Source organism: Cuculus canorus, chromosome 8, assembly GCF_017976375.1.
Source record: "Cuculus canorus isolate bCucCan1 chromosome 8, bCucCan1.pri, whole genome shotgun sequence".
NCBI lineage: Eukaryota > Metazoa > Chordata > Aves > Cuculiformes > Cuculidae > Cuculus > Cuculus canorus.
This window is the reverse complement of record NC_071408.1, coordinates 5274317-5298825: the sequence shown is the minus strand read 5'-3', so window position 1 is coordinate 5298825 and position 24509 is coordinate 5274317. Positions and strand designations below refer to the sequence as shown.

The 24509-nt window shown below is 53.9% G+C and overlaps 1 protein-coding gene across 1 annotated transcript in view; it reads right to left on the bottom strand.

Moving 5' to 3' along the window:
• Positions 1-3417: 3417 nt before the first annotated feature.
• Positions 3418-24509, bottom strand: part of CACNA1E (calcium voltage-gated channel subunit alpha1 E) — a 139373-nt gene continuing 118281 nt past the window's right edge. The window contains exons 38-50 of the mRNA XM_054072648.1: positions 22681-22772; positions 22088-22253; positions 21798-21925; positions 14376-14472; positions 12581-12686; positions 11363-11470; positions 10748-10848; positions 10344-10450; positions 9564-9672; positions 8165-8293; positions 6539-6719; positions 6235-6428; positions 3418-5671 (exon numbers count right to left, since the gene is read on the bottom strand). Of these exons, the coding sequence (XP_053928623.1) occupies positions 5132-5671; positions 6235-6428; positions 6539-6719; positions 8165-8293; positions 9564-9672; positions 10344-10450; positions 10748-10848; positions 11363-11470; positions 12581-12686; positions 14376-14472; positions 21798-21925; positions 22088-22253; positions 22681-22772 (2058 nt within the window). The 3' untranslated portion in view covers positions 3418-5131. The remainder of the gene's footprint in view (positions 5672-6234; positions 6429-6538; positions 6720-8164; positions 8294-9563; positions 9673-10343; positions 10451-10747; positions 10849-11362; positions 11471-12580; positions 12687-14375; positions 14473-21797; positions 21926-22087; positions 22254-22680; positions 22773-24509) is intronic.

The window sequence follows — 24509 nt, the reverse complement described above, 5'->3', positions numbered from 1 at the left end:
TTGGGGGCAACTAGTACTTGAGACGCTCACTTCAAAAGAAGTTAATGCAGGACTTTTGGCTCACAGAGGAGAAGGTCCTCTCCTTAAACTGCTTCCAGCACCAGTGCAAAGCCCTTGGCGATGAAAAAAGCATCAGCATCCTGCCGAACCTTCCCCACAGTCAGGACATAGATCATTTTTTTGGCTAAAAGATAGGAATGTGCTTCCCAGCCTGAAAAATGCTGGGTTTTGCTTCCAGCCTCTGGCTGTCACTGCATCCATCACTCAGGCAAGTGCCCTCAAAGCTGGGCCATCTCCTGGGTTATGGCCCTACGGAACTGTACAATTACCACTGAAAACATGCTTTCTAGCACTTCATGACCCAAAGAATTGGAAACCAAACCTGGCAGCATTTGGGAGATAAAGGGAAAGATGCACAAAGAGAAGGGCAACGGAAAGCCATTTCCTATAGGTCACAACGTTTGGCCCTGGTGGTACCACACGGGGAGGGGCAACAACGTGTGGGAGACACACAGGATAAGCTCATCTCAAAGTGCTCCAGAGGAGCAGAGCAACTGACTTCATCCTTCCTTAAGCAATTCCTGGCACAGCACCCTCCCATCACCGGGAAAGAAGAGTCCTGTTGAAAAGCCATAAAATATCCCCGTCACCCGTGCTCAGCCTGCAGACTGCCACAGGCTGCCGACTCGCTTTTGACTGCTGGAGAACTTTCTGTACTTTAAACAGCTCTGCAAAAAAAAAGAAAGATAAGACCTGACTTCAGCATCTTTGCTTGACAACTCACCCGTGAGCTTTGGACCAAGCAACAGCATCTGAATCCACTTGACATCTCCCAGGCGCAGGCATGGAGGGGCAGCCAAGTTGTTTGAATCCCCCAAAGCTCTGGATCCCAGCAGGTTTTCCAAGCCCTCAGTTTAAAGGCTGGTGCTCTCTTGTGTTTCTCCAGCGATACGAAGTCACCACAATGCTCTCAGTTTCCCATAGCCGCTTTGCCACTGTTAACAGGCTCCCGGCTCCAGCTCTCTTGGTGCCCCCAGACCCTCTGAGCCTCCCATCTGGCAGGTCTGGAAGCAGCCAGGCACGAGCCACAGCTCTCCCAAGGTGACAACCCTTCCAAAATGTGCTCCCTGCCTCCCCCATCTGCATCCCCCCCACCCCTCTTGGGGACCAGAGGGGCGCCAGGGCAGTTCTGGCAGGGGATGGCACCTATCCTCATGCTGGGGAACACCCCATCCTGTGTGATGGGGCTGCCCAGCACAGGCGGTGTGCCACCCCCTTCCTTCCATGGGCACCTTTTGCAGGGCCCAGCATCTCACCCGGGGTCCCACCAGCATGAGGGGGTGCCAACGAGACAGGGTCCATGATGGTTCTTTACAACAAGGTTTTATTTTTCTTTCCTTTTGACAAAAAAAAACCCAAAAAAAAACCAAAAAAACATTGAAGTTGTACATTGCTGTCAGTTGGTTCGGTTCCCCATTTGGGGCCGAACGAGCAAGTTATGTTACAACATCCTGCCCCAGTGCCAGCAGGCTGAAGGCAGGGCATCTCCCACCCGCCCTCACTTGGCCCCAGGAGCTGCCAGCCCCACACCAGGGCATCTCTGCCCTCCGAGGCCTCACAGGGTGACAGGAAGATGAGGGTGGGACAGCCAGCCTGGCGGAGACAGCGAGGCTCCATGCTCTGGGGCTGCCTCATGTCCCCACACACCCTCCACAGTCCCCTCAGGAGCTCGGCAGGGCTTTGAGCCCAGTCCCAGCACCAAACTGGGAAACGGTTGCATGCTACTGGTAAATTCCTGCCTGGGCAGGTGCTTGTCCTATGCAGGCAGAGGTTGAAACGCAACCTTTTCTAGCCTTCTTCCTATGGTCAAACACAGCCAGCAGCGATCGACGGTGAGTGCAGTGGCAGATCCCCGGTGTCCATGAGGTGAAGAAGTCCAAGAGCCCATGGACAAGAGATTGTACGGCAGCAAAGTGAGTCCAGTGTCTTGGAAAGAGAGACACAGGCTGCAACGGCACCTCAGGGCTGGTTTTCCTTCCCCCTCAATACAGTCTTTTCAGTAGTTTTGGGGGTGGTTTTTGGTTTGACCAACGTGCTTTGGAGGTGCCACCTTGTCCCCGCGGGTCCCTGCCTGCCCTCTTGCCGCAGGAGCAGGACCACTGGCTATTGCAGGAGAGACAGGAGTGGGCCATTTTCAGACCCATTCCCAGGGAAAAAAGGGGCTCCGGTTTGCTTCATAGTTTCTATACATTAGTAAAACACAGGCCTTACATGCCAAAAAGCTCAGGTTTGGAGACCGCAGCACCGCAAAGGGCTCTCCCCCAGCCCGTACCACCACTGCAGAGCATTGCCGCGCACCGCTCGCCGGCCCAGTGCTGAGGCCAAGGGAAGAAAAATGCCCAAAGCTTGAAATCTGCATTAAACGTGCCCCCTTCTTTGAGAGCATCCCTCCCTCCCACCCACCCAAGAGGCACAGACACAAAAAGCCGCCTCCTCCCCTCCCCGTGGGCTGTTACTCAGAGCCCGGTGTATTGTCAGACACCTTTCTGCATTTAGAAGTAGACGATGCCGGCACCTATATTTAGAGCACGTACGGCATCATCTCCCCCGGCTCCCAGCACCGCTGCATCCCTGGCCTCAGCCCCCGCACGGCCCCGCACTGCCCATCAGAGCCAGCTCCCCCAAACTCCAGCACAAAGACCTTCAGGTCGAAGCCACAGACCACTTAGAGGTGGCTGGATGGGACAGGTGATGCCCCAAAGGGGACAGGAGATGCCCATGCCACCAGCCAGCACTAGGGACCTTCCCCGTGGCTGCATGAGGCATGGCTTGCCCCCAGGCACTGAGATGAGGGATGCAGGAGCTGGGCAGGAGCAATGGAGGGGGTTTCCCAGGAATTTTTTTTATCATTTGGCAGCTGGAAGTGTCTGCTCCGAAAGCGTGGAGTGAGCAGGGACAGCCAAAGTGCCACCTGCCAGCAGGGACTGATCAAGGCAGCAGGAGGTTTTGGCCCCGAAAGCAAAACTTGCTCCTTGGGTGCGCAAAGGACAGTTCGACCATTAGAAAGAGGGTTTGGGTCCACGATCAAGCCCAGGAACCAGCAGCCTTTGGAGCTGGCGGGATTTGCTTCTCACAAAGCAGAGCTCGTTTCGGGGAGCTCACAAAGCAATTGGGACAGAGGCCGATCGGCACATGCAGGATAGGGGCAGTGTGCGCCTATAGCATTTCTTTTTTTTGGTCAGGAGAAGATATGGGTTATCCCAGACCGTGGGGAACAAAGCGAAGCCTGGCCAGGGCTGTGGCTCAGCTGGCTAGAGGGGCGAGAGGGGCTAGAGGCAGCCCCAAGGACCCAGACCACAACAACTCACAGCAGAGAAAAGCCACGGGCAGGAGGAAGGGCAGGATGAGGATCATGCCCAGTCCAACCACACCAGTCCGACCTTCAGCACCCTTCCCTGAGGCTCCAAAGGCCCAACACCCTATGGCTCCCCAGGACAGCGCTTGGCCGGATGACAGACACAACTCGCTGCACGCCCAGCAGAAGCACCCCAGTCATCACCAGTGTGAGCCACTCATCACCACAAGGACTCCAGCATCTCCCTGGGCTGGCAGGTAAAGCATCACACCCACACCAAGGGTACACATAGATTGTTAGAGCTGAGGGCACACAATTACCAGATTAATTAATGACCAGCACTGGAAGGTGGCCCTGTACTCCATCTTCAGTATTTGGAGGAGGTACAAGTCACCCTGCTCACTCCCTGGATCACAGTGCTCTTACAAATCTCCGCTGGCTCTCGAACACCCACCTGCCTCCATGCGGGGGCCATGGGGTTTGCAAACCCCACCACCCCCACGGCACGTCCCCTCCAAAGGGGGGGAGCAGGCAAGGGCTGCAGGGGAAACTGAGGCAGGGGAGGTGCTGAAGTCGGGCTCCTCTGCTAAGAGGCCAGATCTTAGGGTACCGTCATAAACTCACATCATCTTCTCTCCCCTGCGGACACAGGAATCTTCTTTTCCTGGGAAAACACAGTAAAAAGGCCTCTGAGAGATTTGCCATCACCCCGTTGGCACCACTGGTGCCAAATGAGCCGTATCCCAGCGACAGCCTCGGTCTTTTCCCTTGGGCATTCCATTCCCATTGGCACTGCACAGCATGGCCGGCAGCAGAGCTGCCCAAAGACCCCCCACCTCTAACAGAGAAAACACAGTTCCCACTGCCAGAAACATCTGGGATGGGGCGAGGGGAGCTGGGTGACATTCCCAATGCAACGGGTGTGCAGCAGCCCCCCTGGCAGGCTCGGTCTTGCCCCCACCAAGTGGGGTGCAGGCAGTAAAAACCTGAAGGAGGGTCCCCAGGGCTTCTCAGATGACTAAAACAAATTCATGTATGTGTATATCTTTATATATACAGCATATAAATATATATACACACACATACCGTATATACACACAGGCACACCTAGAATTCTCTGTATAGAAATAAATATAAGTCGGTGGGAGATGAGATACATTCGGCAGCGCTGAGCCCCTTGCCCTGCTCCTGCCTGCCCCAGTACAAACCAGTTGGCTTTGGTTTGCCTCCCATCCCAGCAGGCAGAGCCACTCTGGACTACCTGGTTGAGCCTGACCCCGCAGTCCCCCACTCCCTGTCATCACGTCTCACCCCCTCAGGGAGGGACATTCAAAGCCATAGCAGCATGAGGTTGAGCGACAGAGCGAAGGGGACCCCGGTACCCCTCGCTGGGACTCTCCAGCCTCATCGAGTAGAATATCATCAGGATGAACCTTCCTGGGGGTCCCGCCGTGGGGCAGGGAGCGGGGCTGCAGCTGGGGAGGCTCTCACTCGCACCCAGTGAGGCCGCTCCACCACCCATCAAATGCTTCTCTGTGCAGAAAAAAAAAGTGATAGTAGTAAAGGAAAGTCGACAGATTTTAATTTTTTTTTTGCACAAAGATTTTTTTTCTCTTTTTCTTTTCCCCCTCCATTCTGGTCGGTTTGGTTTTCTCCTTTTCCCCTGCATTTGGTTTTGGTTTTGTTTCATTCCCAGGCGTGGCAAAGAGCATGCATTGGAGAGGGGCAAGGCGGCGGTGGGGCGAGGGAGAGCTGAGACGGGGTGGGGGGCAGCTTCTAGCACTTGTCATCTTCCTCGGTGTCACTGAGCACGTCGATGCTGGCCCCACACATCATGCCCTGCCCTGCTCCTCGCCTCCGCCGCCGATAGTGCCCGTTGGGCATCTGCCAGCTGTGCCGCAGCGGTGGGGCTGAGCCGATGGTGTTGGAGCGGCCGAGGCTGGTGGCGACGGCCGCCTCGAAGGTGAGCGTCTCCTCCTCACCGCAGTCTGAGGCGTGCGAGTCGTCGTGCAGGGCCAAGTAGGGCTCTGAGATGTAACGTTGTGGGGTGGACTGTCGGCTCTGCTTCCCCGCTGGGGAGCTGGAAGACTCGGTCAAGCCGGCAGTGTTGGGCTCCAGGGTGGAGGAGAGGAGCGGGGACCCCCCCTCGCTCTCCTCGGGGGGCGGCGAGGTGTCTCCGGCGTGCCGCAGCATGGACGCATAGGAGAGGAGGGGACGCGGCTTGGGGGGCACTGGGGGGAGCTGGCGGCGGCCTCGCCGCGGGGTGCTGGTGTCCGAGATGGAGGGGATGGAGCTTTCACTCAGAGAGCCCGTTCCCTGCAACACACCAAGAAATGCTGGGGAATACATGGACAATGGGCAGTGCCATGCGCCCACACCTCCCCCCCGACCCTCAGCATCCTCCTGCTTGGAACAGCCCCCACCATGCCCTTGCCTGCCCCATCCCTGCCTCCGGGTCTGCTCCAGGGGTGAGGATGGTGTCTGTTCTTAGTGGTCAAAAGTAGTAAAAGCACCTGCAAACTCAATGCAGGAAGAGCTTGTGGTTTGCCAGCTCCTGGGCAGCATCTCCGTGGGCTTCAAGCACATTCAAGCACTGGTATCTCCAGGCTTGTGTAGCTGGGACAACTCAGTCTTGGCAGGGAGAGGATGCCACAGTGGTGACAGCATCAGTGTGGAGAGCCAGCTCTCTCCCCAAATGCTCTGCAGCGTTCCTAAGCAGCCCCAACCTGCTCAGCTCCCAGGGGACATGGGAGTGCCTCACTGGGAGGAGTGCCGAACTCCCAGAGTAGGGGCTTATCTCCCTGTTTTTTGGCTCCTTTTTGGCAAGGAGCTTTTTCTATGCTTCCTTTTGTGCTTAGAAAGAGGGTTTTGTCACCCACCTGCCTGTTGGGTGTCTGTGACCTGCCCTCGCTGGGTGACCGGGACTCGCGCCGCCGCTCCGGCGACTCGTCCTGTGCCTGGGGACTCCTCTCTTCTGAATTGCAGCGGGAAATATCAGGGGACAGCAAATGCTTGCGCTCTTTGGATCGGCCCCGCTCCCTGCCGCCCGAGCGATGCCCATCGGATCGGTGGCCTGCAGAAAAAGTCCATCAGTCCCCACTGTCCCATTCCAAGGAACAAAGGATGCTCAGCTGGGGTTTTTTTTTGCATTGGTGGGGGATGGGGCCAGCTGCCCTTGCTCACCTGAGTCAGCGTTGAGGCGTCGGGCGGAGAGCTGGAGTGAGGAGTGGTAGCTGCGCCGGCGGGACTTGTAGGTGTTGTCACTGCTGCGCTCCATGGAGAACTCATCCAGCCAGGAGCTGTTGGTGCGCTTGTCCCGGATGGTGGAAAACGATCGCCGCATCGAGCTGCTGTCTGTCACCACCTGCAAGTAACCCCGGCCAGCAGGGAAGGAGGTTAACGCCAGGGATGGTGGTGGAGCAACTGGTTCATCCGCCACCACCAGCATACCCGTCCCCGGGATGGGGAGATTCAGGGTAGCGAGGTGGCCAGCCCGAGCACAGCCCCCCAGATAACCTTTGCACAAATCGGGGCTGGGTGAGGAAGTGGGGTTTAGCTTTTGCGTTTGTGGGCTCCCCTGCCCCAACCAGCTTGGAACTGTGCTCCACAAGCAAAGCCAGGGACTGCGATTCGAGCCAAGGCGTTGCGGTGGGGGAAGAACAGCAGCACCCCGCCCCGGCCGTGAGGACACAGTGGGGACTGGGGTGTTGTCCCCAGCTGTATCAGCACCCCTCAGCGCCTTGAAAACCAGACTGAGTGAAGCAAACAGAGACGTCGAAGAAGAAATCACTGAGAGGGAGGGGAACCTCCGGTGCCTCTTGCTCTGTGTTTATTTCCCTGACTGCTGCCACTTTTCCTGGGGCAGTAACTGGTCCTACTTCGTCCTTCTTTATTCCTGTGTCCCCTTCACCTGCACTCAGCCCCTTTCTCCACACTCATGCTGTTGTTCTATCATCCCTCTCCTTTCCTTTCTTCCTTCCATGCTTCCCCATTCTACTTTCTCCTCTCCTTCTAGATTGTGTTCTCACACATTTTGTGGAAAACATCACCTTCTTCTATATTTTCCTTTACTTTATTCTAGCAGCTTTTTTCCTCCGCAGCCTAGGGCCATTCTCCCTATCTCCTCTCCCAGGACTATCCCCTCCTGATCATCCCCCTCACACTGCCAAATGATCAATAAAGTCCACAAAGCAAAGCCTCCCTTGCTCTTCATACCCCTCCAAAGTGCCAGGACACGTCACACAAGCACCAACACCAGGACCTCTGTGAGAAAGCAGTCCCAGAGACCTCACAGCCAAACTGAACCCCTTAAGAGCATCTGTGTCTCAGTGGAGGCTGAGTACAAGACAGAACAACAGAGAAACTGGAGAGACAAACGAGGAGGTGAGATGTGGCCTGGGTTCCCCCGGACAGATGGAGAAGCATGTGCTTTGGGACAATGGGAAAGAAAGGAAAAAGTATTTCATCACCTGGGCTGGGACTCCTCAAACCTCAGCCATCATCCAGAGCTGGAGAAAAGAAGGGGTGTCCCACTGCAGGGAAGCCTCCAACCTCCCAGCATGGCCCTCCTCCACCACGAGCCACCCACATGAGCCAGGAAATCAATTCTCCTGGTTGCTGGTGTTACACACGCAGGGCAACACCAGTTTTCCTACTTGTGCAGCACCCAAAAGATGGGGAGATGGTCTGATATTGGGGTGCTGAGGAAGCTGTGGGGCTCAGGAATCGCTCAGCGTGGAAAGAAGTCCCAGTGTTACCTGGTAGGCTTTGCTTGCACCCGGCACCCGTGGTGGCTTTTCTTGGTTTTACCTGGGGATCCACAGTGAGACGAGGCATGGAGGAGGCCCTCCCAGAGACAGCATGATCCTGAGTGTCCACGGGAAGGTAGCTGCCACGGTTAGAGGGCTGCACTCTTTGAAACTCCCTAACCTCTGGCTCCTGGAAACAAACACACAGCCAAGCTCTTGGGATGGGGTTGGAGCAGGGCAGCGCGCTGCTTCTGCCCCATTTACAGGGAATAGCCCTGCTCGCTCAGCCAGGAGCGGGTATTAAGTGGGCCAAAAAGGAAGCCTAAGACATATCATCTGTCACATCTCGGCTGAGAGATAATCTCTGATTCACAATCCATTGCAGGTGAGCCCAGATGTGGTGCTTCAGGCTTGCCTGATGTCTGGTTCATCTTGCACCTCTTTCCTTCTGACAGCGGCAGTGGAAACCCTGCCTGAATCTGATCATGACCTGACTGCAAAGGCTTTAATGCTGTTGCCAGAAGGGGACAAACGTGTGGGATTTTCTCTCTGACCCTTCTTTCTGGACACACCTCTATTAAAAGAAAGCGTGCCGACAATAGCACCTTTGCACTCTAATTTATTCCCAATTTATGACACTCAATTTGGTGGTACAGGGAGTGACCCTTGAGACCTGCTGAAAGGTGACTTTGGGGAAGAGGTTGTCATCTGCCACCTCCCAGCCTGCAGGGTGGTGGCATGGGCAGGGTGGCCAGGGCAGGGGGTGCACGGAGTACTACAGACCCTGGGGACACGGACCAGGCACAGTGATACAACACTGCATCCGACAAGCGTCAGGTTGGTGCACGAACGCGCACACACAGACATGGAGAGAGAGGTATATATAGATATGTATATATATATATACACACGCAAACAGACACTGCCGGCCGGCATGTGTGTGAGGCCGGAGGGGTGTGTTCCTGTTGGAGACAGTTTAACAGCTTGGTTTGGGACTGGGGACACCAGCACTGACAACAAAATGAACATGAATTCAAGAACACCAGATACCATCACTCAGCACGGGGGGTAACCCACTGAAACGAGCGCTCAGTGGAAAAAAAAGAGAAGCCTGTGAAGAAAAGGATATTTTACTGCAGGACATCAGACCCACATCACAGCTCTTGCCCCAAAAGCACTTGCCTGGCCTCACCAGCCAGAGCTGGTCCATGGATGGCTGCGTCCCCTTGCCCAGACAGAGGCAAGGGGCCAGAGCCCCAGCTAGGGGACACGCAGGGATGTTCGTCCCCTGCTTTGGATCCATGTGTGGCACAGCAGCTGCCATCGCTACACTCTGCTCGCTGTTATAGATGCAGGGAGCAGAGTTTCACCACCATGCCAGCAGTCCTACACCCCACCTCCCCACGCCCACCAGCTCTGGGATCACAGGTGAGCGCCTGCCAGGCAGTGCATGACTTTACCAGAGACTGGTGCTCCTGGAACTGCTCGTGGGCTGGATCCATACACGCCAGCTGGAAGATCTCCTGTGGTGAGAGCGGGCTCAGCGAGGGGAACCCACTTCGGCCGCTCCTGTAGAGACAGTCCAGCTTCAGAGAGGCCACAAGCTGGGTGGTGCCATTGTTGGGCATCACCCCTCCAGTGGCTCAGAGATGGAGAGCACCCATGCTTGTCTCCCAGGCTGTCGAGTCCCCCAGGACAAACATCATGTTATTTGGAGAGCTGAAGTGGTGCCCAGGCAGAAGAGGACACCAGTGCCCCAGGTCCCACAGCAGAAGTGGGGACACACCAAGTGCAATGCCTGCAGCTCTCACCATCTCATTAGAGTCATAGTTGGGTTGGAAAGGACCTTAAAGATAATTGTTCCCACCAGCCAGAGTGCTGGGATTCTCCACCAACCCCACACCACCCAGGGACCCACCGCTCCCAGGTCCATCCCAGACCTCCTAGGTAGGAGAGCTTGCAATAAGTGTTGGGATGGTCCCGAAAGAAGGTCTATGCAGACACCTGGCCATCCCCCTTAGCCACCCCTGCTGCTGTTGGTGATGCTGATGCACACCAGCTACCCAGGATCCTGCGAAAGCTTTGTGCCAGGAACTTTCTGCCCTGGATTGGGTTTCCCCTGCCCCTGGCAGCTCTTTAACCCCCAGTGCTTCTTGTTGCGAACTCCAGAAAACAAAATGAGGGCTGCAGGAACAGAAAAGAGACAGGTCTGCCTCCTTTCTTCTCAAGGCAATACTCACAGGCCTGAGATGGTGTCCTGCTGGAGGTAAGGCAAAGCCTTTGCATTCGAGATGATTTCCTGTGGCAAGGAGGAAGGCTCCATGCGCTGGAACATGGGGGCGTTTTTCTGTATTGAAGAAAGGAAGAAGCTGAGACTGTAGGAAATGCAGATAAGCTTTCCAGTGCTTCCCCAACCAAGCCCCCACCACTTGGGGAGGCAACAGCATGCTCATGTTTGCTGTTGGTGACCGAGGAAACACACACACATGCCTTGTAGTCACCAAACCTCAACCTGCGCTGCCATCTTCATCCCTTGACTGCATTCCATGCAGCTGGCTGCACGCTGGGTTGGGATGTGGTAGGAAGCAGCACCGTTACTCTGAACATCCTCATCCTGCCCACCGCGGGCTCTCGTGAACCTCACCTGCTCCTCCAGCTGCTGCCGCTGCTTCTTCGCTTTGCTCTGCTTGTAGTAATCCATGATCATCATGGCTGCATATATTTTGCCAACAGTCAGGTCAGAGGCTGAGAGCATAAGAGGGGAAGGAAGGAGGAGACACTTTTGTCTTAACAGAAACAGCAGGTCTGAAGGCACCACCGTGGATCTTGGGAAGAGCCCTGCTGTGGGTTACCCCAGTGATCCTTAAACTCTGCTCACCGCTCCGAAAGAGAGAGAGTTGAACACTCCACAGGGGGATACACCGCATGGAGATGGCTTGAAGGCATCATAAACCACCAAGATGCACATCATAAGATATAACAGAGCAAGTGATTGCTCCTTCCCTTACATGCTCTACAGATGATTTACAGGAGATTCTGGGTTTGGCAGAGTAGATCACTGCAAACGGCCTGTTTTTCAAGACGGTTCCGAAGCAGCCAGGCAGAGCAAGGCAGAAGCCAGCTTGTAGCATCGTGAACTCTCTTCCCACTTCTTCCCCAGCTGGGAACAGATCTGACCAGTTCCCACCTCCCTTTGGGAAGAAGTTGCTGCAGGTATGATGGGAATTGAGCCGCGATGACAGACGCCACAGAGACTTACTTTTTGGCATGGGTACCAAGAGGTCGAGCATCTTCTGGGACAGGTGAGGCCAGATGGTCAGGATCTCCTTTTGAAGCTCAGAATCTAACTGCTGCCAGTCTGCACCACCTTGAATAACAGGAGAAAGAAATGGCCACCATACATGAAGACTTGGCTCCAAGATCCAACTGAAAACATTACTTTCCCATCCTGAAGTTCAGAAGCAACAACCAGCTTTCTGGGCTGTGAGGGCCATCTTGCATCAGTGAGCCTGGTCTCCTGCTCTCAGAGGGAAACTTTCCTACCATCCTTTCCATATGTGCCTCCATCTCCCCATCCCCTACCCTCCCACTCAAAGCTGCCATCTTCAAGCTTGCTTTGGGCCCGTCTCTGCAGCTCCAATCCTACTCCAGCCCACACACACCTGCTGCTGCCCCACTTTCTCTGGTGAGCAGATCATGTACTGGTGAAAGAGCAGCTCCACTTGGTTGAAATCCTTAAAATACTCGGTGATCCTGTGCAAGGAACGCAGAGCTCTCTGACCAGTGGTGAAGGGATTTGCTGAGCTTAAGAAGACCCAGGTTCCAAGGGAACCATCAACACACACCAACCAGAGACATACAAGGCTGGGGCAACTCAACTGAGCTGTCGGAGGCATGGTTCAAATCTCTGCTTTATCTACATGGACTTGAACTCAAGGAGCTGTCTGAGCACTGGGCTTTTGCTGATAACTTGCCCTGGGTTGAGTTTTCTTCCAACAGCTGAGCTGTTCCCAGGGGACGCTTTATTGAAAATGGCATATTCCTGCAGAAAGCTTTTGATCTGATGAATCAGAGTGTTTCCAGTGCAACAACAAAGCAGATTTTCCTGCTCTGAACGTTTTATCTTCCTTAAGAGAGAGATTTCTGTGATCTTTTCCCTCTTGGTTTGGTTTTGTACATGGAAAGGAAAGGGAATACTCTCTCTCCTCTCTTTACACAGTGGACATCAAGATGTTTCTGCTTTCTAGAAGCAGCTTCTAGTGGAAAACTGGCCATTTCCTCCTTAAAGAAATACAATTTTTTTTTTTATACAGAGTGGCAGAAATTTGCCTGCAAGGTAATCACTTCCATCCACATACCAGGCTCTGGGCAGCCAAACCCTAATTTGCCTGTGATGTCCTCAGCCTGCCCAAATGATGAGTGCTGGTCACACCAAAACTCTCCTGGCTCGGTCTCCTCTCTACCCCACCGACTCTACCTTTGGCAATTTTGATGTCCAAGGCTGTGCGTATCAGTGCCATCAAGGTGGAGGTAAAATGGACCGTCATGTCCTCAGCCACAGGCATGTTCATCAGCACCAGTCTCTGTGCAAGAGAGAGAAGAAAACAGCGGACGGAAAACAATATCGAAAAACACATCGACCAGGCTGGAGGAAAAGAAATTAAACATTAAACAAAAGGGAAAAAAAAAATTAAAAAATAAAAAGCAACAAAGAGTGTCATAACAGCACAGCCAAAAAAGAAGGGCAAGGATCACCCCGCCACCCCCCTGGCTCCTTCCACCCCAGGACACCGGCTCACTGCCTTCCAGGGCTCCTCCTGCACCCCAGGAACAGCCCCTGAGCCCCCCTCCCCACAGAACCTTTGGGAAGACACGCCTGATCCGTCAGGGATGCAGGCATGGGGAATGCTCAAGAAGAGGAGAGGGGCTCAGGTTTCCATTCCCGGGTGGTTTGGCTTTCCAGCTCTCAACCCTTCCCACCTGGGGCAGGGGAGAGGAGGGTCCCTAACCTTCAGGGACTTCAGATCAGCTGGATTCCTCTAGCATGCTACATACTGGCGCTCCCTTTTTGCGTCTTTCAGAGATGAGGTTTGCCAGCACATGCACAGGGTCCAAATTATCCAAGGGTGGGGAAGGAAAGGAGGGGTAGAAGTGCAGAAGGAAAGAGAGAAGGGCAACCAAGGCAGGTTAGACACGCCATGCTCCTTCGCCACCCTGGGCAGGCGGGGTGCAAACTGAAGTGACCAGATCCACTTTCCAGAGAGTATTTTTTGCTTTGTGAATACCTTCGGTCAGCCCTTCCTGGCCCATTCCTTTTCCCCTGGCTTCTCATGTTCTTTCCCTGCCTTGAAGCTTTCCTTTTTGTCCTGGAAAAGCACGATGCTGGATGTATGCATGTGTGAAGAAACACCTGGGAGCTGGAGAGGGTGGCAGCGTGTTTGCAAGTGTGCAGAAATCCCCCCTTCATCAGCCCTGAACGCTGCTCTGAATGCAGGCAGCAGCCCATGGCCAAGAAAAGCTGGTTTGCTCCAGACCTGGGCAACACGTTGCTCTGTAGCTCTGGGTCTTGTCCTAGCAACTGCTGCCCTTACCAAAGCCACACAGCTCCCATCCCACACCCTTCAGGGCTTCCTGTTCTCCTGCTCCATGAGAGCTGGGAGCGTGCTGTGAGCTAGCTACTGAGCACCAGCCCCAGGAGGAACAAGACGGTAAAACTCAGAGACACCTTTTGAAAGCACCTAGCTTTGCCTTGCACGTGCCATCCTTGGGAGAGCTTGTGGTGATACATGTGGCCTCTCACGCGCTCAGAGCTGCTCCTACGAGATACGTCCCTGCTGCACACCTGCTTCCCATCTCCATAGGCCTGAGCTCCATTTCTGCGTTGGCCGCAGCAAGGACAGTTCCAAGCCCAGGGGATGAGCTTGGGTCAGTGAGCTCCTGGGGTCATCCCACCATCCCAGCCGTGCTACAGGCTTGCTCTTCACCTCATCTCCTCCAACCCTCCTACTTCCACGCTATTGCTGATCCTGCCTCTCCTCTTCCACTGGGGTCTTCCACCTCAGGCTTGCAAGTGACAGCAGCAGTGTCACATCCTTGGGCTGGCCAGCACGGCCAGGACTCTTCTGAGCACACCTGGTTCCTCAGGAGCGAGCTAAACACGCGTTGGATGCCCCCAACGCCTTCCCAGGTCCCGCCAGCACCACCTCCCCCAGCTCCCTTGAGCCCCAGCTCCTGCTTGGCTCTAGCCCCCGTAGAAGGAAGGGTTGATCTACCTTATAGGCCACTTTGGAAGGACATCTCTTGCCGAGGCCTAGCGGTGGTGACATAAGAGTCAGCATTTCATACATCTCAGTGTAATGGATTCGGCCACTGCTCATGAAGGGGGAAGGGGAGGGAGGGAGATGCAGAGAGAGAGGAGGCATTCCCAGAGAGCAGAAAAACGTACAAACAAAAAATAGTACAGGAAAACAGGAGAGAAAAAAAAACAAACGGACAAACAGGAAAAGAATAGGAAACCCGTTAATCAAGGCAAATCATACATGAGAGACTGTCCTGATGTCGATTTATAGCACTGCTCACACAGACCCAGGAATGGCAGCAGAAAGCAACTCACCCCTCTTCTCTCTGCTGCTGGGCTAAAGCGCCTGTCTCACTAGCAGTCTGGGACTCCTTCTCTGGTCTCAACCCCTCTCCTAAAGCCCTCCAGCAGCCCCCAACTTGTCCCACAGGTTCCAGGGCTGTGTGCGAGTGGTATAAATCAGATACACGGCACTCAAGCCATGGGTTATTTGAGGTAACGGTGGTTTGCACCACAGTGCTCTGTGGCCTCCGTAGCGTCTTCCCTCCCGGGGGGGATGCCTGGATGTTGCTTTGCAGTGCCACCTAACCCATAGCCAGAAGGCTGTGTATCCCCAGCTCATAAGGTCTATGCAATTGGGAGGCAGCATCTTGCATAGAAGGCAGTGGGCCAGGGTCACTTGTCAAAGGAAGATGCCCAGTTGCTTCCGTCTGGCTCTGCGGATGGACCACTTTCCCACCATGCACCAGTGCAAAAGGCATGCTGAATTGGCTGAAAAAACAAAACCGGGAGGAAAAGTTGTACATGCCATGCTCCCGCCCTGGCTCTCTCCCACATGCGGCTGCAAGTTCCACCAGGTTGGAGTTTAAAGAGTCTCAGCAGAGGCAGCTGTTTGGGCCTTCCAACATTGGAGTTCGTTTGGGATTCCCAAGGGAGGCAGCTAGGATGGACCCCCACCTCGTGCTCCTCTGCTCTGTAAGGACCTGCCTAGGGCTGCTGCAGTGAGGAACGCTACTGAAAACGGGCCACCCAATGATGACTTGAGTCCTCTGCTGGCTGAGATGTTTGGGCTGCGCTCCCTCTCTCTGCATATCCAGGAGGCTGCTCAAGTATATCTCCCAGGGATCCTGAGCTTGGCCACCTCTTCTTCCCCTCACACCAAGCTTCTAACCAGCGCTGCAACATCGAGGATGGTTAGTGGACAAGAGCAACCTCGCAATAGGAAGGGCGTCAACCCTTTCAGCTGGACTGGGAGGATGCTGCTGGAGAGGAACCTATCTCAGCTAGAGTGGTCTGGGAGAGAGGGCACTGCCAAAAAATCAAGCATTCCTTGTGGGATCCTGGCCAATTCTCTACCTGTGGGCTGAGAGCAGTGTGAAAAGGGGGGAAGATGATATCTCTCCTCCTCAGGGGGTACTGGCTGGCTTGGAAGCAGCCCCCTGTCCAGAAAGACCCCCATCAAGTTATGTCCTGACATTCTGGATGTGAACTAGGGATGGTGATGATCCACAATGGGAGCTGTTTGGGGTGCAGGCAGAGAACAGGCTGGGCAAGCCATCGCTTTTGAGACCTGACACACCTAAACAGGTTAGAAAGAGGATTGATAACAATGCTGGAGACTGAAGTGGGATGATGAAGAGGAAATAGCCAGGTCCAAGAGTCCATAAGCAGTACTTTGGCAGAGCTGGATGTGCACAGACAGGAGGTGTCTGAAGGGGAGAACGTGAATCCAAAATTTTCATGCATGAACTCCGTGCAAAAAGGAAGCAAAATTGTGATCTTCACGCAGAGGAAACAGCAGGGGAGGATTTTAGTGTACCAAGCACATGTCAGACACTGCCTTTTGTTCTGAAATTCTCTGCACAATAAAGGAGGAATGGATTTCCATGAAAGGAAGAGTTTGCATCAGTAACCAAGACAGATCACGCAAGAACTGTGTTGTTTTCACAGAAGGGCTGCACGCTTTGCTGCTTCTCAAAGTAGAGAACTTAAAGCATTTTGAGCAGCACAGCATGCCCAGAATCCACATTCCCATGGAGTGAAGCACAAGAAGGCAGGTGGAATGACATCCATCTGAACAGGATGACTCCCAAGAGCTGATCCCAGCACGGGCACGTCCTTGAAGCCAATTAATCTCTCATGCATCTGGATGGAGATGTGCCATAACCACAGGATGGTCTGTAAAACTGCCAGGCAGCAATGACTTGTTCCCAGTGCTCTGAGAGAACCCTGTGAAGGATGAAGGAGGAAATCCGAGGGACATCTGTCCTCCTGTGGTTGGGAAATAAGTACTGTGCCGTACAAGGCCATTTGGAACAGAGCATCAGAATAGCAAGTGATAAGAGAATAGATTCAGGAATAGATGTCCACGGCAACATGAATGTCTGTGGAGCATTTGCCTGACCCGTGACCATCTCAAGGGCTACTTTTAGGGGGGCAACATGATGCCTTGGCTCACTTTTGCATGACTGCTAGCAGCAGAGGCGGTGAAGAAAGGCACAGACAGCCCCAAGGAGTGGATCGGGCTGCCAGTCACAGCAAGATTTGGTTAGAAGACCTGCTCTCCCCAAGATAAGGACTGATCTTGCTGAACATTAGCAAGAAGTCTTCCTGCATCAATACCTCTTTGTTAGCCTACCTACGGATGGCTTGGTGGATACGCTTCCATACCATGCAGCACCACTACGTTGTGCCCTAAACTTGCCCAAGCACCACCTTGTCCAGAGAAGGCTGTCCACCACTCCATAAACAAATCGGTGGTTATTTCTTCAATTTGTTGTCGCATTGCTTGGCAGGACAGAGGTGTGGGCTCCAGGAAGGTGAATTCGTGCACTGTGGTATGTAGGACAGGCTCACCAAACTGAAAGGTGAGCAAGTTGGGTTGGCATTTTGGGATCTGGACCATAGCGGCAAGATGCAATGACAAATGTGTGTTTTCTATTTTCATCAGTTGCCTTTTGGGAATTGTTCCAGGGCAACAGGAATACTTGAAAATCTCTCTTGTCCTTGAAATACCCCCATGCGAGGGGAGGAGGAGAACAAGGTACATACAGAAGAAACAAGGATGGTCTCTCTCACGTGACAGGAGGAGCTGATCTCGCTTTCTCTGCCTCCACCTCCTCTTGTATTTATCCACCTTAGATTCTGCCCATCCCACAGACTTAGGAGAAAGCCTGGACTACTGCAGAACTCCTGCTTCCCAGGAAGTATTATAGATACCCTTCTGAGCACCAACTGATCCAGCTTAGGAGAGCAGCATTTGCCAGTGAAGACCTGATGTCAGTTGAGAAAGACCAGAAAATCATTCTGAAGGTGTCTTCAGGATCCTGAGCAAATGTCCTCAGGAAAGCCACCATCCTTTGCAGGGGTGCAACAGGGAAGAGGAGAAAGACTGTAATGAGCTCCTCCTTGAACAGATGAGTCATTTGAGATTCTTGCAAGAAATCCCCTATACCTAAATACCTCTTCATAAATGAGACAACCAAGACTCCAGGTCTTGTCTTGCTCGCTCTGCTTTACTTCTGGCGGCCTACTTCAAAATTTGAAATGTGTGCATCGTCCTCATGACCAGCTTTGGAGGCTGACAGAACTGCTCCAAGGATGCTGGCTGGAAAAAGTATTTCTAATGTGGTGAGAAGGATGTGATGGCTCCACCATGCCACACCAAAGAATCCTCTTCCCTACAGAGCCAAGACCAAGGGCTAGGGGCGTCTAAGTTCCCCTCATACATCTCCTCAGATGCTGCGAGGGATGCAGAGAGAAGAGCACGCTCCGCAGTTCATCCTTTCGTGCCACGGACACAGATGTAGGCATCACGGCCTATGGAGTTGGACTCAATGATCCTTGTGGGTCTCTTCCAAGTCAGGTCATTCTGTGATTCTGTGATTGTGGCACTTCAGAGAAGGTGGTAGGCACAGGATTTTGCTCAACTGTCACCCCAAAATAAAATTTAAAACCATGCAAGTCAGAGAGACAGACAAAAGGAGGCCAAATTGCTGCTGTGGACTCATGGCTGGGAGCTTGGGTCAAGCAGAGGGAGAGGAGCTGTTGAGCTCCAGAGGTATGCTCAGGTGTCACCACCTCCCAAGCAGATCCAGCAAGTTAAAGGCAATACTAGCAAGAGTCCTGCTCCCCAGAGATATGGTTGTGTGCCCTCAAAGTGCCACACCTGAGGAAGTGTCTGCAGGTACAGCACAGCACCCTCCACGGAGAGAGAGAGGTCACCCAGTTCTCCCTATCCTCCTCCCAGCCCTTACTCTCCAAAACAATGGCAAAGTCCCCAACATCCTCCTGCCTTTGCTCCCTCATTCCCTCTCCAGGAGTAAACCATATCTGAACCCCAAAAAACCTCCTGCTCCCACGTGAGGGTGCATTGAGAAGCCAAGCATGATGGTGGCATTTGGCCTGGCACCCTCCAAGGGCTGTCTGCACCAAGAGAGCCGGGGCGGGGCGCTGGACGGGGGACACAATTTGTCAAAACCCACCCTGGGAGGCTCTAAGCCCCCCTGGCCCCACTCGTGCCTCCCCTCAAGGGGGACAGCTGCTGGCTCTGGGAGGCCATGGACCTCTTTAAACTCGAAGGAAAGCAACGTCAGGGTTCCCTCAGGAGGTGCGGTGGTGGTGGAGCAGGGGGAAAGGAGGGGTGGATGGTGCGTCCCGTGGCCAGGTTGTGGCAGAGGACTGGGAGGCAAACCTTGCACGCCACCCTGTAGGGGCAGTTCTCTCCTAGGCCCAGAGGAGGCGAGATCACCCGTACTAATTTGTACATATCCTTATACGAGATCCTGCCGCTGCAAAGGAAGCACAGGTGGGTTAATAGGACACTGAGAGGGTGGAGGGGGGGATGGAGGGCTTAACCGCAGGATGCTGTGGTCATCTGTGGGGCAAAGCCCCTGTGGGTGCATGGCTCTTCTCCTTCTGGCTTTGTCAGACCCAGAGAGGAGAAAGCTGTGAGCATCAGCTACTGCCTTCTTCACCGTGAGTCACCTCATACCTCCTCACGTAGACCCATCTTGACCCTGGAGAAGGACAGCTTTGGCAGTGAAAACCAACCCATCTCCCTTCCTCTTTGTGCCCTCGGCTGCCTACGCCTGATGGGAGAGGGCTGGAATTTCAGACAGGATTAGCTGCAGCTTGGTTGGGTTCTAGCCACCATGAGACCTTTGGATGGAGTTGTGTCCCATTACACCACCAGAGAGCCTGCCTTAACACAGCCAACTCTCTGGTCCTCACCAGGTCTCAGGGAGGTTGGCAGCTGAGTCACTTGTATCTCCAATATCTGGGGAACCTGAGACAGGGAGAGATAATGTGACCAGCTGGTGACCAGCGGCTATGGCACTAGCATCTATTTCCCTCACAGTTCAGTCCTGTGCTTTGACCACCAGACCACGCTCTGCCAAGGGTACACATTATTTGAAGCAAACCCTCCCATACACACATCCCTTCTCGCCCACAGAAGCACACATCCTTAGGTCTGGATGTAGTCATCACAGGATAAGGCCCCGTATCCCTTCTGTACCAGCTGAAATAACAAAGCAGTCGAGGCAGAAAGCTGGCTGGAAAGGATGCAGGGGCCATCAGATGCTGAGCTCCCCATGCTGCTCCAGACCAGAGCCCTTCAGGAAGCAGAACCACGTAGGGTAGAAATGCTGAGGTGCAGCTTGCTGCAGCCTCCTGGGCATCCTTAGACAAGCTTAGAGGGAAACCACGCAAGGAGGCAAAGATCAGCACCACCATCCTACCCAGTGCCTTTGCCTCTGGTTTCTCCTTATTCTTCTTCCATCCCTTCTTCATCGCTGGCCAGAGCTAGCCCAACTGTCTTGGTAAAATCCAACCCTGAGCCCCCCCGGTGTTGAATGGCCTCCCCAAGAGACCTTCATGTGATAGTCCCTGGTGTCAGGATGCAGAACTGCTGCCCCACTCATGTGGTGGGGCCCATTCAGATGTACTCACCCATTCCTCACCCAGTAATGGGGGCCAAGGTTGCCCCCACGGGCCCAGCACCACCGACTCCTGTGCACATCCCCTAACCATCAGCTACATATCGTGATGGAAGAGCATGGCTCGCTCAGAAGTCAGAGTGGTGCGTGGCTTCAATGGAACAGCTCAGGGATGCTTTTACAGTGACTGTCCTGGTGTCCCCAGGCACCAGCGTGGGGAGTGAGAGAGAATGAAGTGCCTGGTGTGGAGAAATACTTCCCAAAAGCCACACGAGGAAAGCCCAGCACTGAGCAGCTGAATTTTTCACTTCTCTCCCCTCCTCTCCCCTCTCTAGTAGGCCATCGGGACATCTACTCACCCATGCTGACCTCATCCCCCTTGCACAAGGCATTTTCACCCTCTAACAAGCAAACCCGCACTGTGCAGGGAGGAACCTGGTCAGCACAGAGCCCTCTGCACAGGGTTGGAGAGAAACAGTGGGGGAAACTGTGTAAGGAGCTGACGACCTTAGGCATAAAAATGGACATCAGCAAGTGAAGGCGAAGAGTCTTCAAAGGGAGAGTGTGTGGCTACCAAGGGCTCTCAAGCTAAGATCTCTCATGGTCCGTAGCACAGCAGTCATGGCTCCAAAGAGGCAGTCTTTGGGCTGTGGGAGGGCGGAACGGGCCACACAAGGCACCCTCGAGGTGCTGAGTGGAGGGCAAACATGCTCCCAGGGCTGCCAAGTGCTCCACACTGCCCTAGAGATGCTCCAGACTATCCTGGGAGGAGCGGTGGAGAGCAAGTGCTCTGCAGCAGCGGAAGCAGAGACAAAGCCCAGAAACCTATAATATATACGGCCCGTGTGGACTTGTCCCGTTGTTGGGAACACACTGCTGCCTGCAAATGGGAGCCTTGTTTGCTGGGGTCCTCATCAGCAAAGGCATGAGTGCTGGAAACAAAGTCCTCCTATCTCTAGAGGGGTGAGCTGACTGGCCAGCATCGGAACACGATTTCCCAAATCCGCTCCAAACAAGGTGACTTGGCAGGAGCCTAGAAGACTTCCAGAATCTCCCCATAGTTGGGCACAAGCCACACTCAACCCCGCTCTGGTGAGGAACTGTGGGTGTTGAGGACCAGGCGATGGAGCTGATCTCTGGGCAGAGGCACCCTGCTGGTGCATGGGAATGGGGAAGGAGGCTTAGAGGAACCTGCTCACTGGCTGGGGAGGAGAGAAAGAGCAGGAATCTCCAGCACTGAGGTTAAACACCGTGGCATACAGTGAACATCACCCAAGATGTCTGCGCCACCAGGTCTTGTGGGAACCAGCTGCTGTCCTTGTAGTGACTGCAAACAAGAACAGCCCTTCCCTGACTATCCCAGGCATCAGAGCCAGTTTCCAACAGCAGAACTTAGAGGCGTCTATTTAAAACCAGCTCTGAAAAGTTGCTTGGGAGAGAAGGAGCTGGCTACATACCACGCGGCTCTGTCATACTCTGCCCAAATCCGGACAAATTCATCTAGATGGTGAGGTCCCAGGATGGAGGAATCACGAGTCAGGTATTCAAAATTGTCCATGATGACTGCCACGAACAAGTTGAGCATCTAAGTGAGAGGGGAAAAGGCAGAGAGAAAGGAAAGTGGAGGGGGAGGGAGAAGGAAAGGTAATCGTGGGAAGATGGAAGATGTCTGATGACCCCATGGCAGGGGTGCAGGTTGGGGTCTGATGAGAGGGACGTTCAGGGCTCTCAGGGAAGAGGAACTCACCAGGAAAGAGCAGAAGAAGATAAAGGAGACAAAGTAAACGTAGGCTAGGTCAGTGCCGCAGCGCTCATTTTCATTCTGCCCAGACGTCGCCGTCGTGTCTGGCTCGCAGCCTTTGCCCTCCAGGCAGGACAGCATGATCTCCTGCCATGCCTCTCCCGTGGCACTCCTGTGCCCAACACAGCCACAGTCAGCACTTCATGGTGGTACAGGATGAAGCCAGACCAAGATAAACCCAGCAGAAGCCTCTCAAAAAGCTGTGCAACCCTGTGCCCAAATTAAACACATCTCCAGCGTGCAGAGGAGCAAGGCACTGGGTCAGCAGTGACCAAGCCGGACCTGCACAAGTCCTGCACCCCCCCTCCTGGCATGGGGGGCCAATTTCCCCCCACCAGCCAGCTTGTCCAAAGAGCTGGGAGACAGATATTCATTTTGGGTCAGGATGGGGAAAAAAGGGAGTTCTCGAGGTCTTGCGGCTGTGTGTTTGCTGAAAAGCTGACTTCTACCAAACAGCCTGCATTAAGAACTGCCCAGCCCAGCTCCTGGCATGCCTGCACATAAAAACACTGTCAAAAAAGTTTTCTATGGTTGCTTACCTGAAGAGGAGCATGAGCGAGCCCAGGAAGCTGCGGAAGTTGTTGTGCCGGTTAATGTGGCTTTCCTCATCTAGTTTGATATTGCCAAAAACCTACAGGAGGGAGAAAGGGGCTCAGCGCTTCAGGCAAGAGCATGTTGGCCAGAGAAGCAGCTCATCCCCGTGAGCACACATCCCTGTGCTGCAAGGACCAATCCTGCCCCAGGTCCATCACCCTCCAAAGCAACCAACAAACGCCCTCTCTGCACAATTCCCCATGGAAAAGCATCCCAGTGCACAGCCAGCACGTGAGGAAGTTGGTGCAGAGCAGCTATTCGTGAAGGAGACTTTTCTCTTCTTGGCAGGGTTGTATGGTGGGTGGCAAAGGCTGCAAGAGGCTGAGCTGCTATGGAAACAGGAGCACGGAGGACCTAGGCTCAACCAAATCCAACCGATCCACATCCATCCTTCCAGGCGGCATGTGAGCACCACATGGCAGCTGGCAGTCCGAAGCGTGCTGGAGGTGCAGGGACAAGTTGCACCACCGTCGGTGGCTCCTGGAAACTCAAGGAAGCCTCTGCCTTCGTGTTGAAATGATCCGTGATGGCAGGATCAGGCACAGTGGTGCAAACAGGCAGGGGGAGCACTCAGTGAGGGAAGGACAGACCAACTACTAGACCAACACAGACAAGCAGACAGCTGGGACCACTGTCCTCAGGGCCAAAAGAGGCAATGAAGCCTCAAACATGGACAACATCCTAATAACGACTCACAGCCAAGGCTGTGGTGGGATATAACGAAAGTTCATCAAGCGCCTCAAATAGGAAAAATGTGCTGTTATTACTGTTAAATATTTATTCCACTTTCCGTGAACCTAAAAATACACTAACTGCAGAGTATTTTTTTCCCTGTACAGGTTTTTTGGAATGTGTAATTGTGGAATATTTTCTGCCTCCAGCTATTTTGCTCAAATAACGCCCACAGACTTTACTGCTTGGGGATTTGTTCACAATGGTGTTAAAAAAAAAAAATAAAATAAATCAAATACTACCACACAGCAGGGAGGGGAGCTGAGTCAGATGGCAGTTGTTTAGCATGCAGAACACCTGGAGCCGGTGCTGAGATGTGTAGGACAGAGCAGCCAAAAGCAGCCACGCGACTCTCGGGGTGGGAGAAAGGGGGTGGAAAAGACTAAACACTAGCGCTGCCAAGCAGCCCGAGCAGGGGGCCACCTCGCTGCCCACTGCCTCCCCAAAATCTGCCTGTCCTAGCAGCACACATCAGGCGACGGCGCTGGGTACTGCGGCAGCTCGCTCATCAGGCAGCTCAGGATCGCAAGTGTTCGTCGTCGAGGATGCTTTGTCAGAACTTCAGCGTGGGATTTAGTCATCGCAGAACTGAGCCAGTCCCACGGCACGTGTGGAGCTGAGGGTTTTAGCTCACGTGCTTCTTATTTACCAGCTGGAGCCTGGAAAGCTCACACCTTCCCATGCTCTGCAGACCTCCCACCACCTGGCAGGTCATCACAGGTACCTAAGCACGACAACCCAAGCAGACCACCAGTGGCACAGCTACAATATAAACCCTCCACAGAGGCATAAGGTGGATGGCAGGCTGCAGGGATCTCTGCCGTGATCCAGCTGTTCAGATGGGAGAGGCAGAAAGCCGCTTGCCAGGTCCCTCAGGCATGAAAACAATTTCTGGGGGCTGCTAGGGAGTTGGAGATGGAGTGTCATTTCTGAAATTGAAGTGCCTATGAAATGAAGGTGTGTCGGTTGGAAGCAGCTGCTGCACAGGACGCTCAGCTGTTCCCCGAGGCCATACTTCTACAGGTACAAGTAGGCAAGGCAG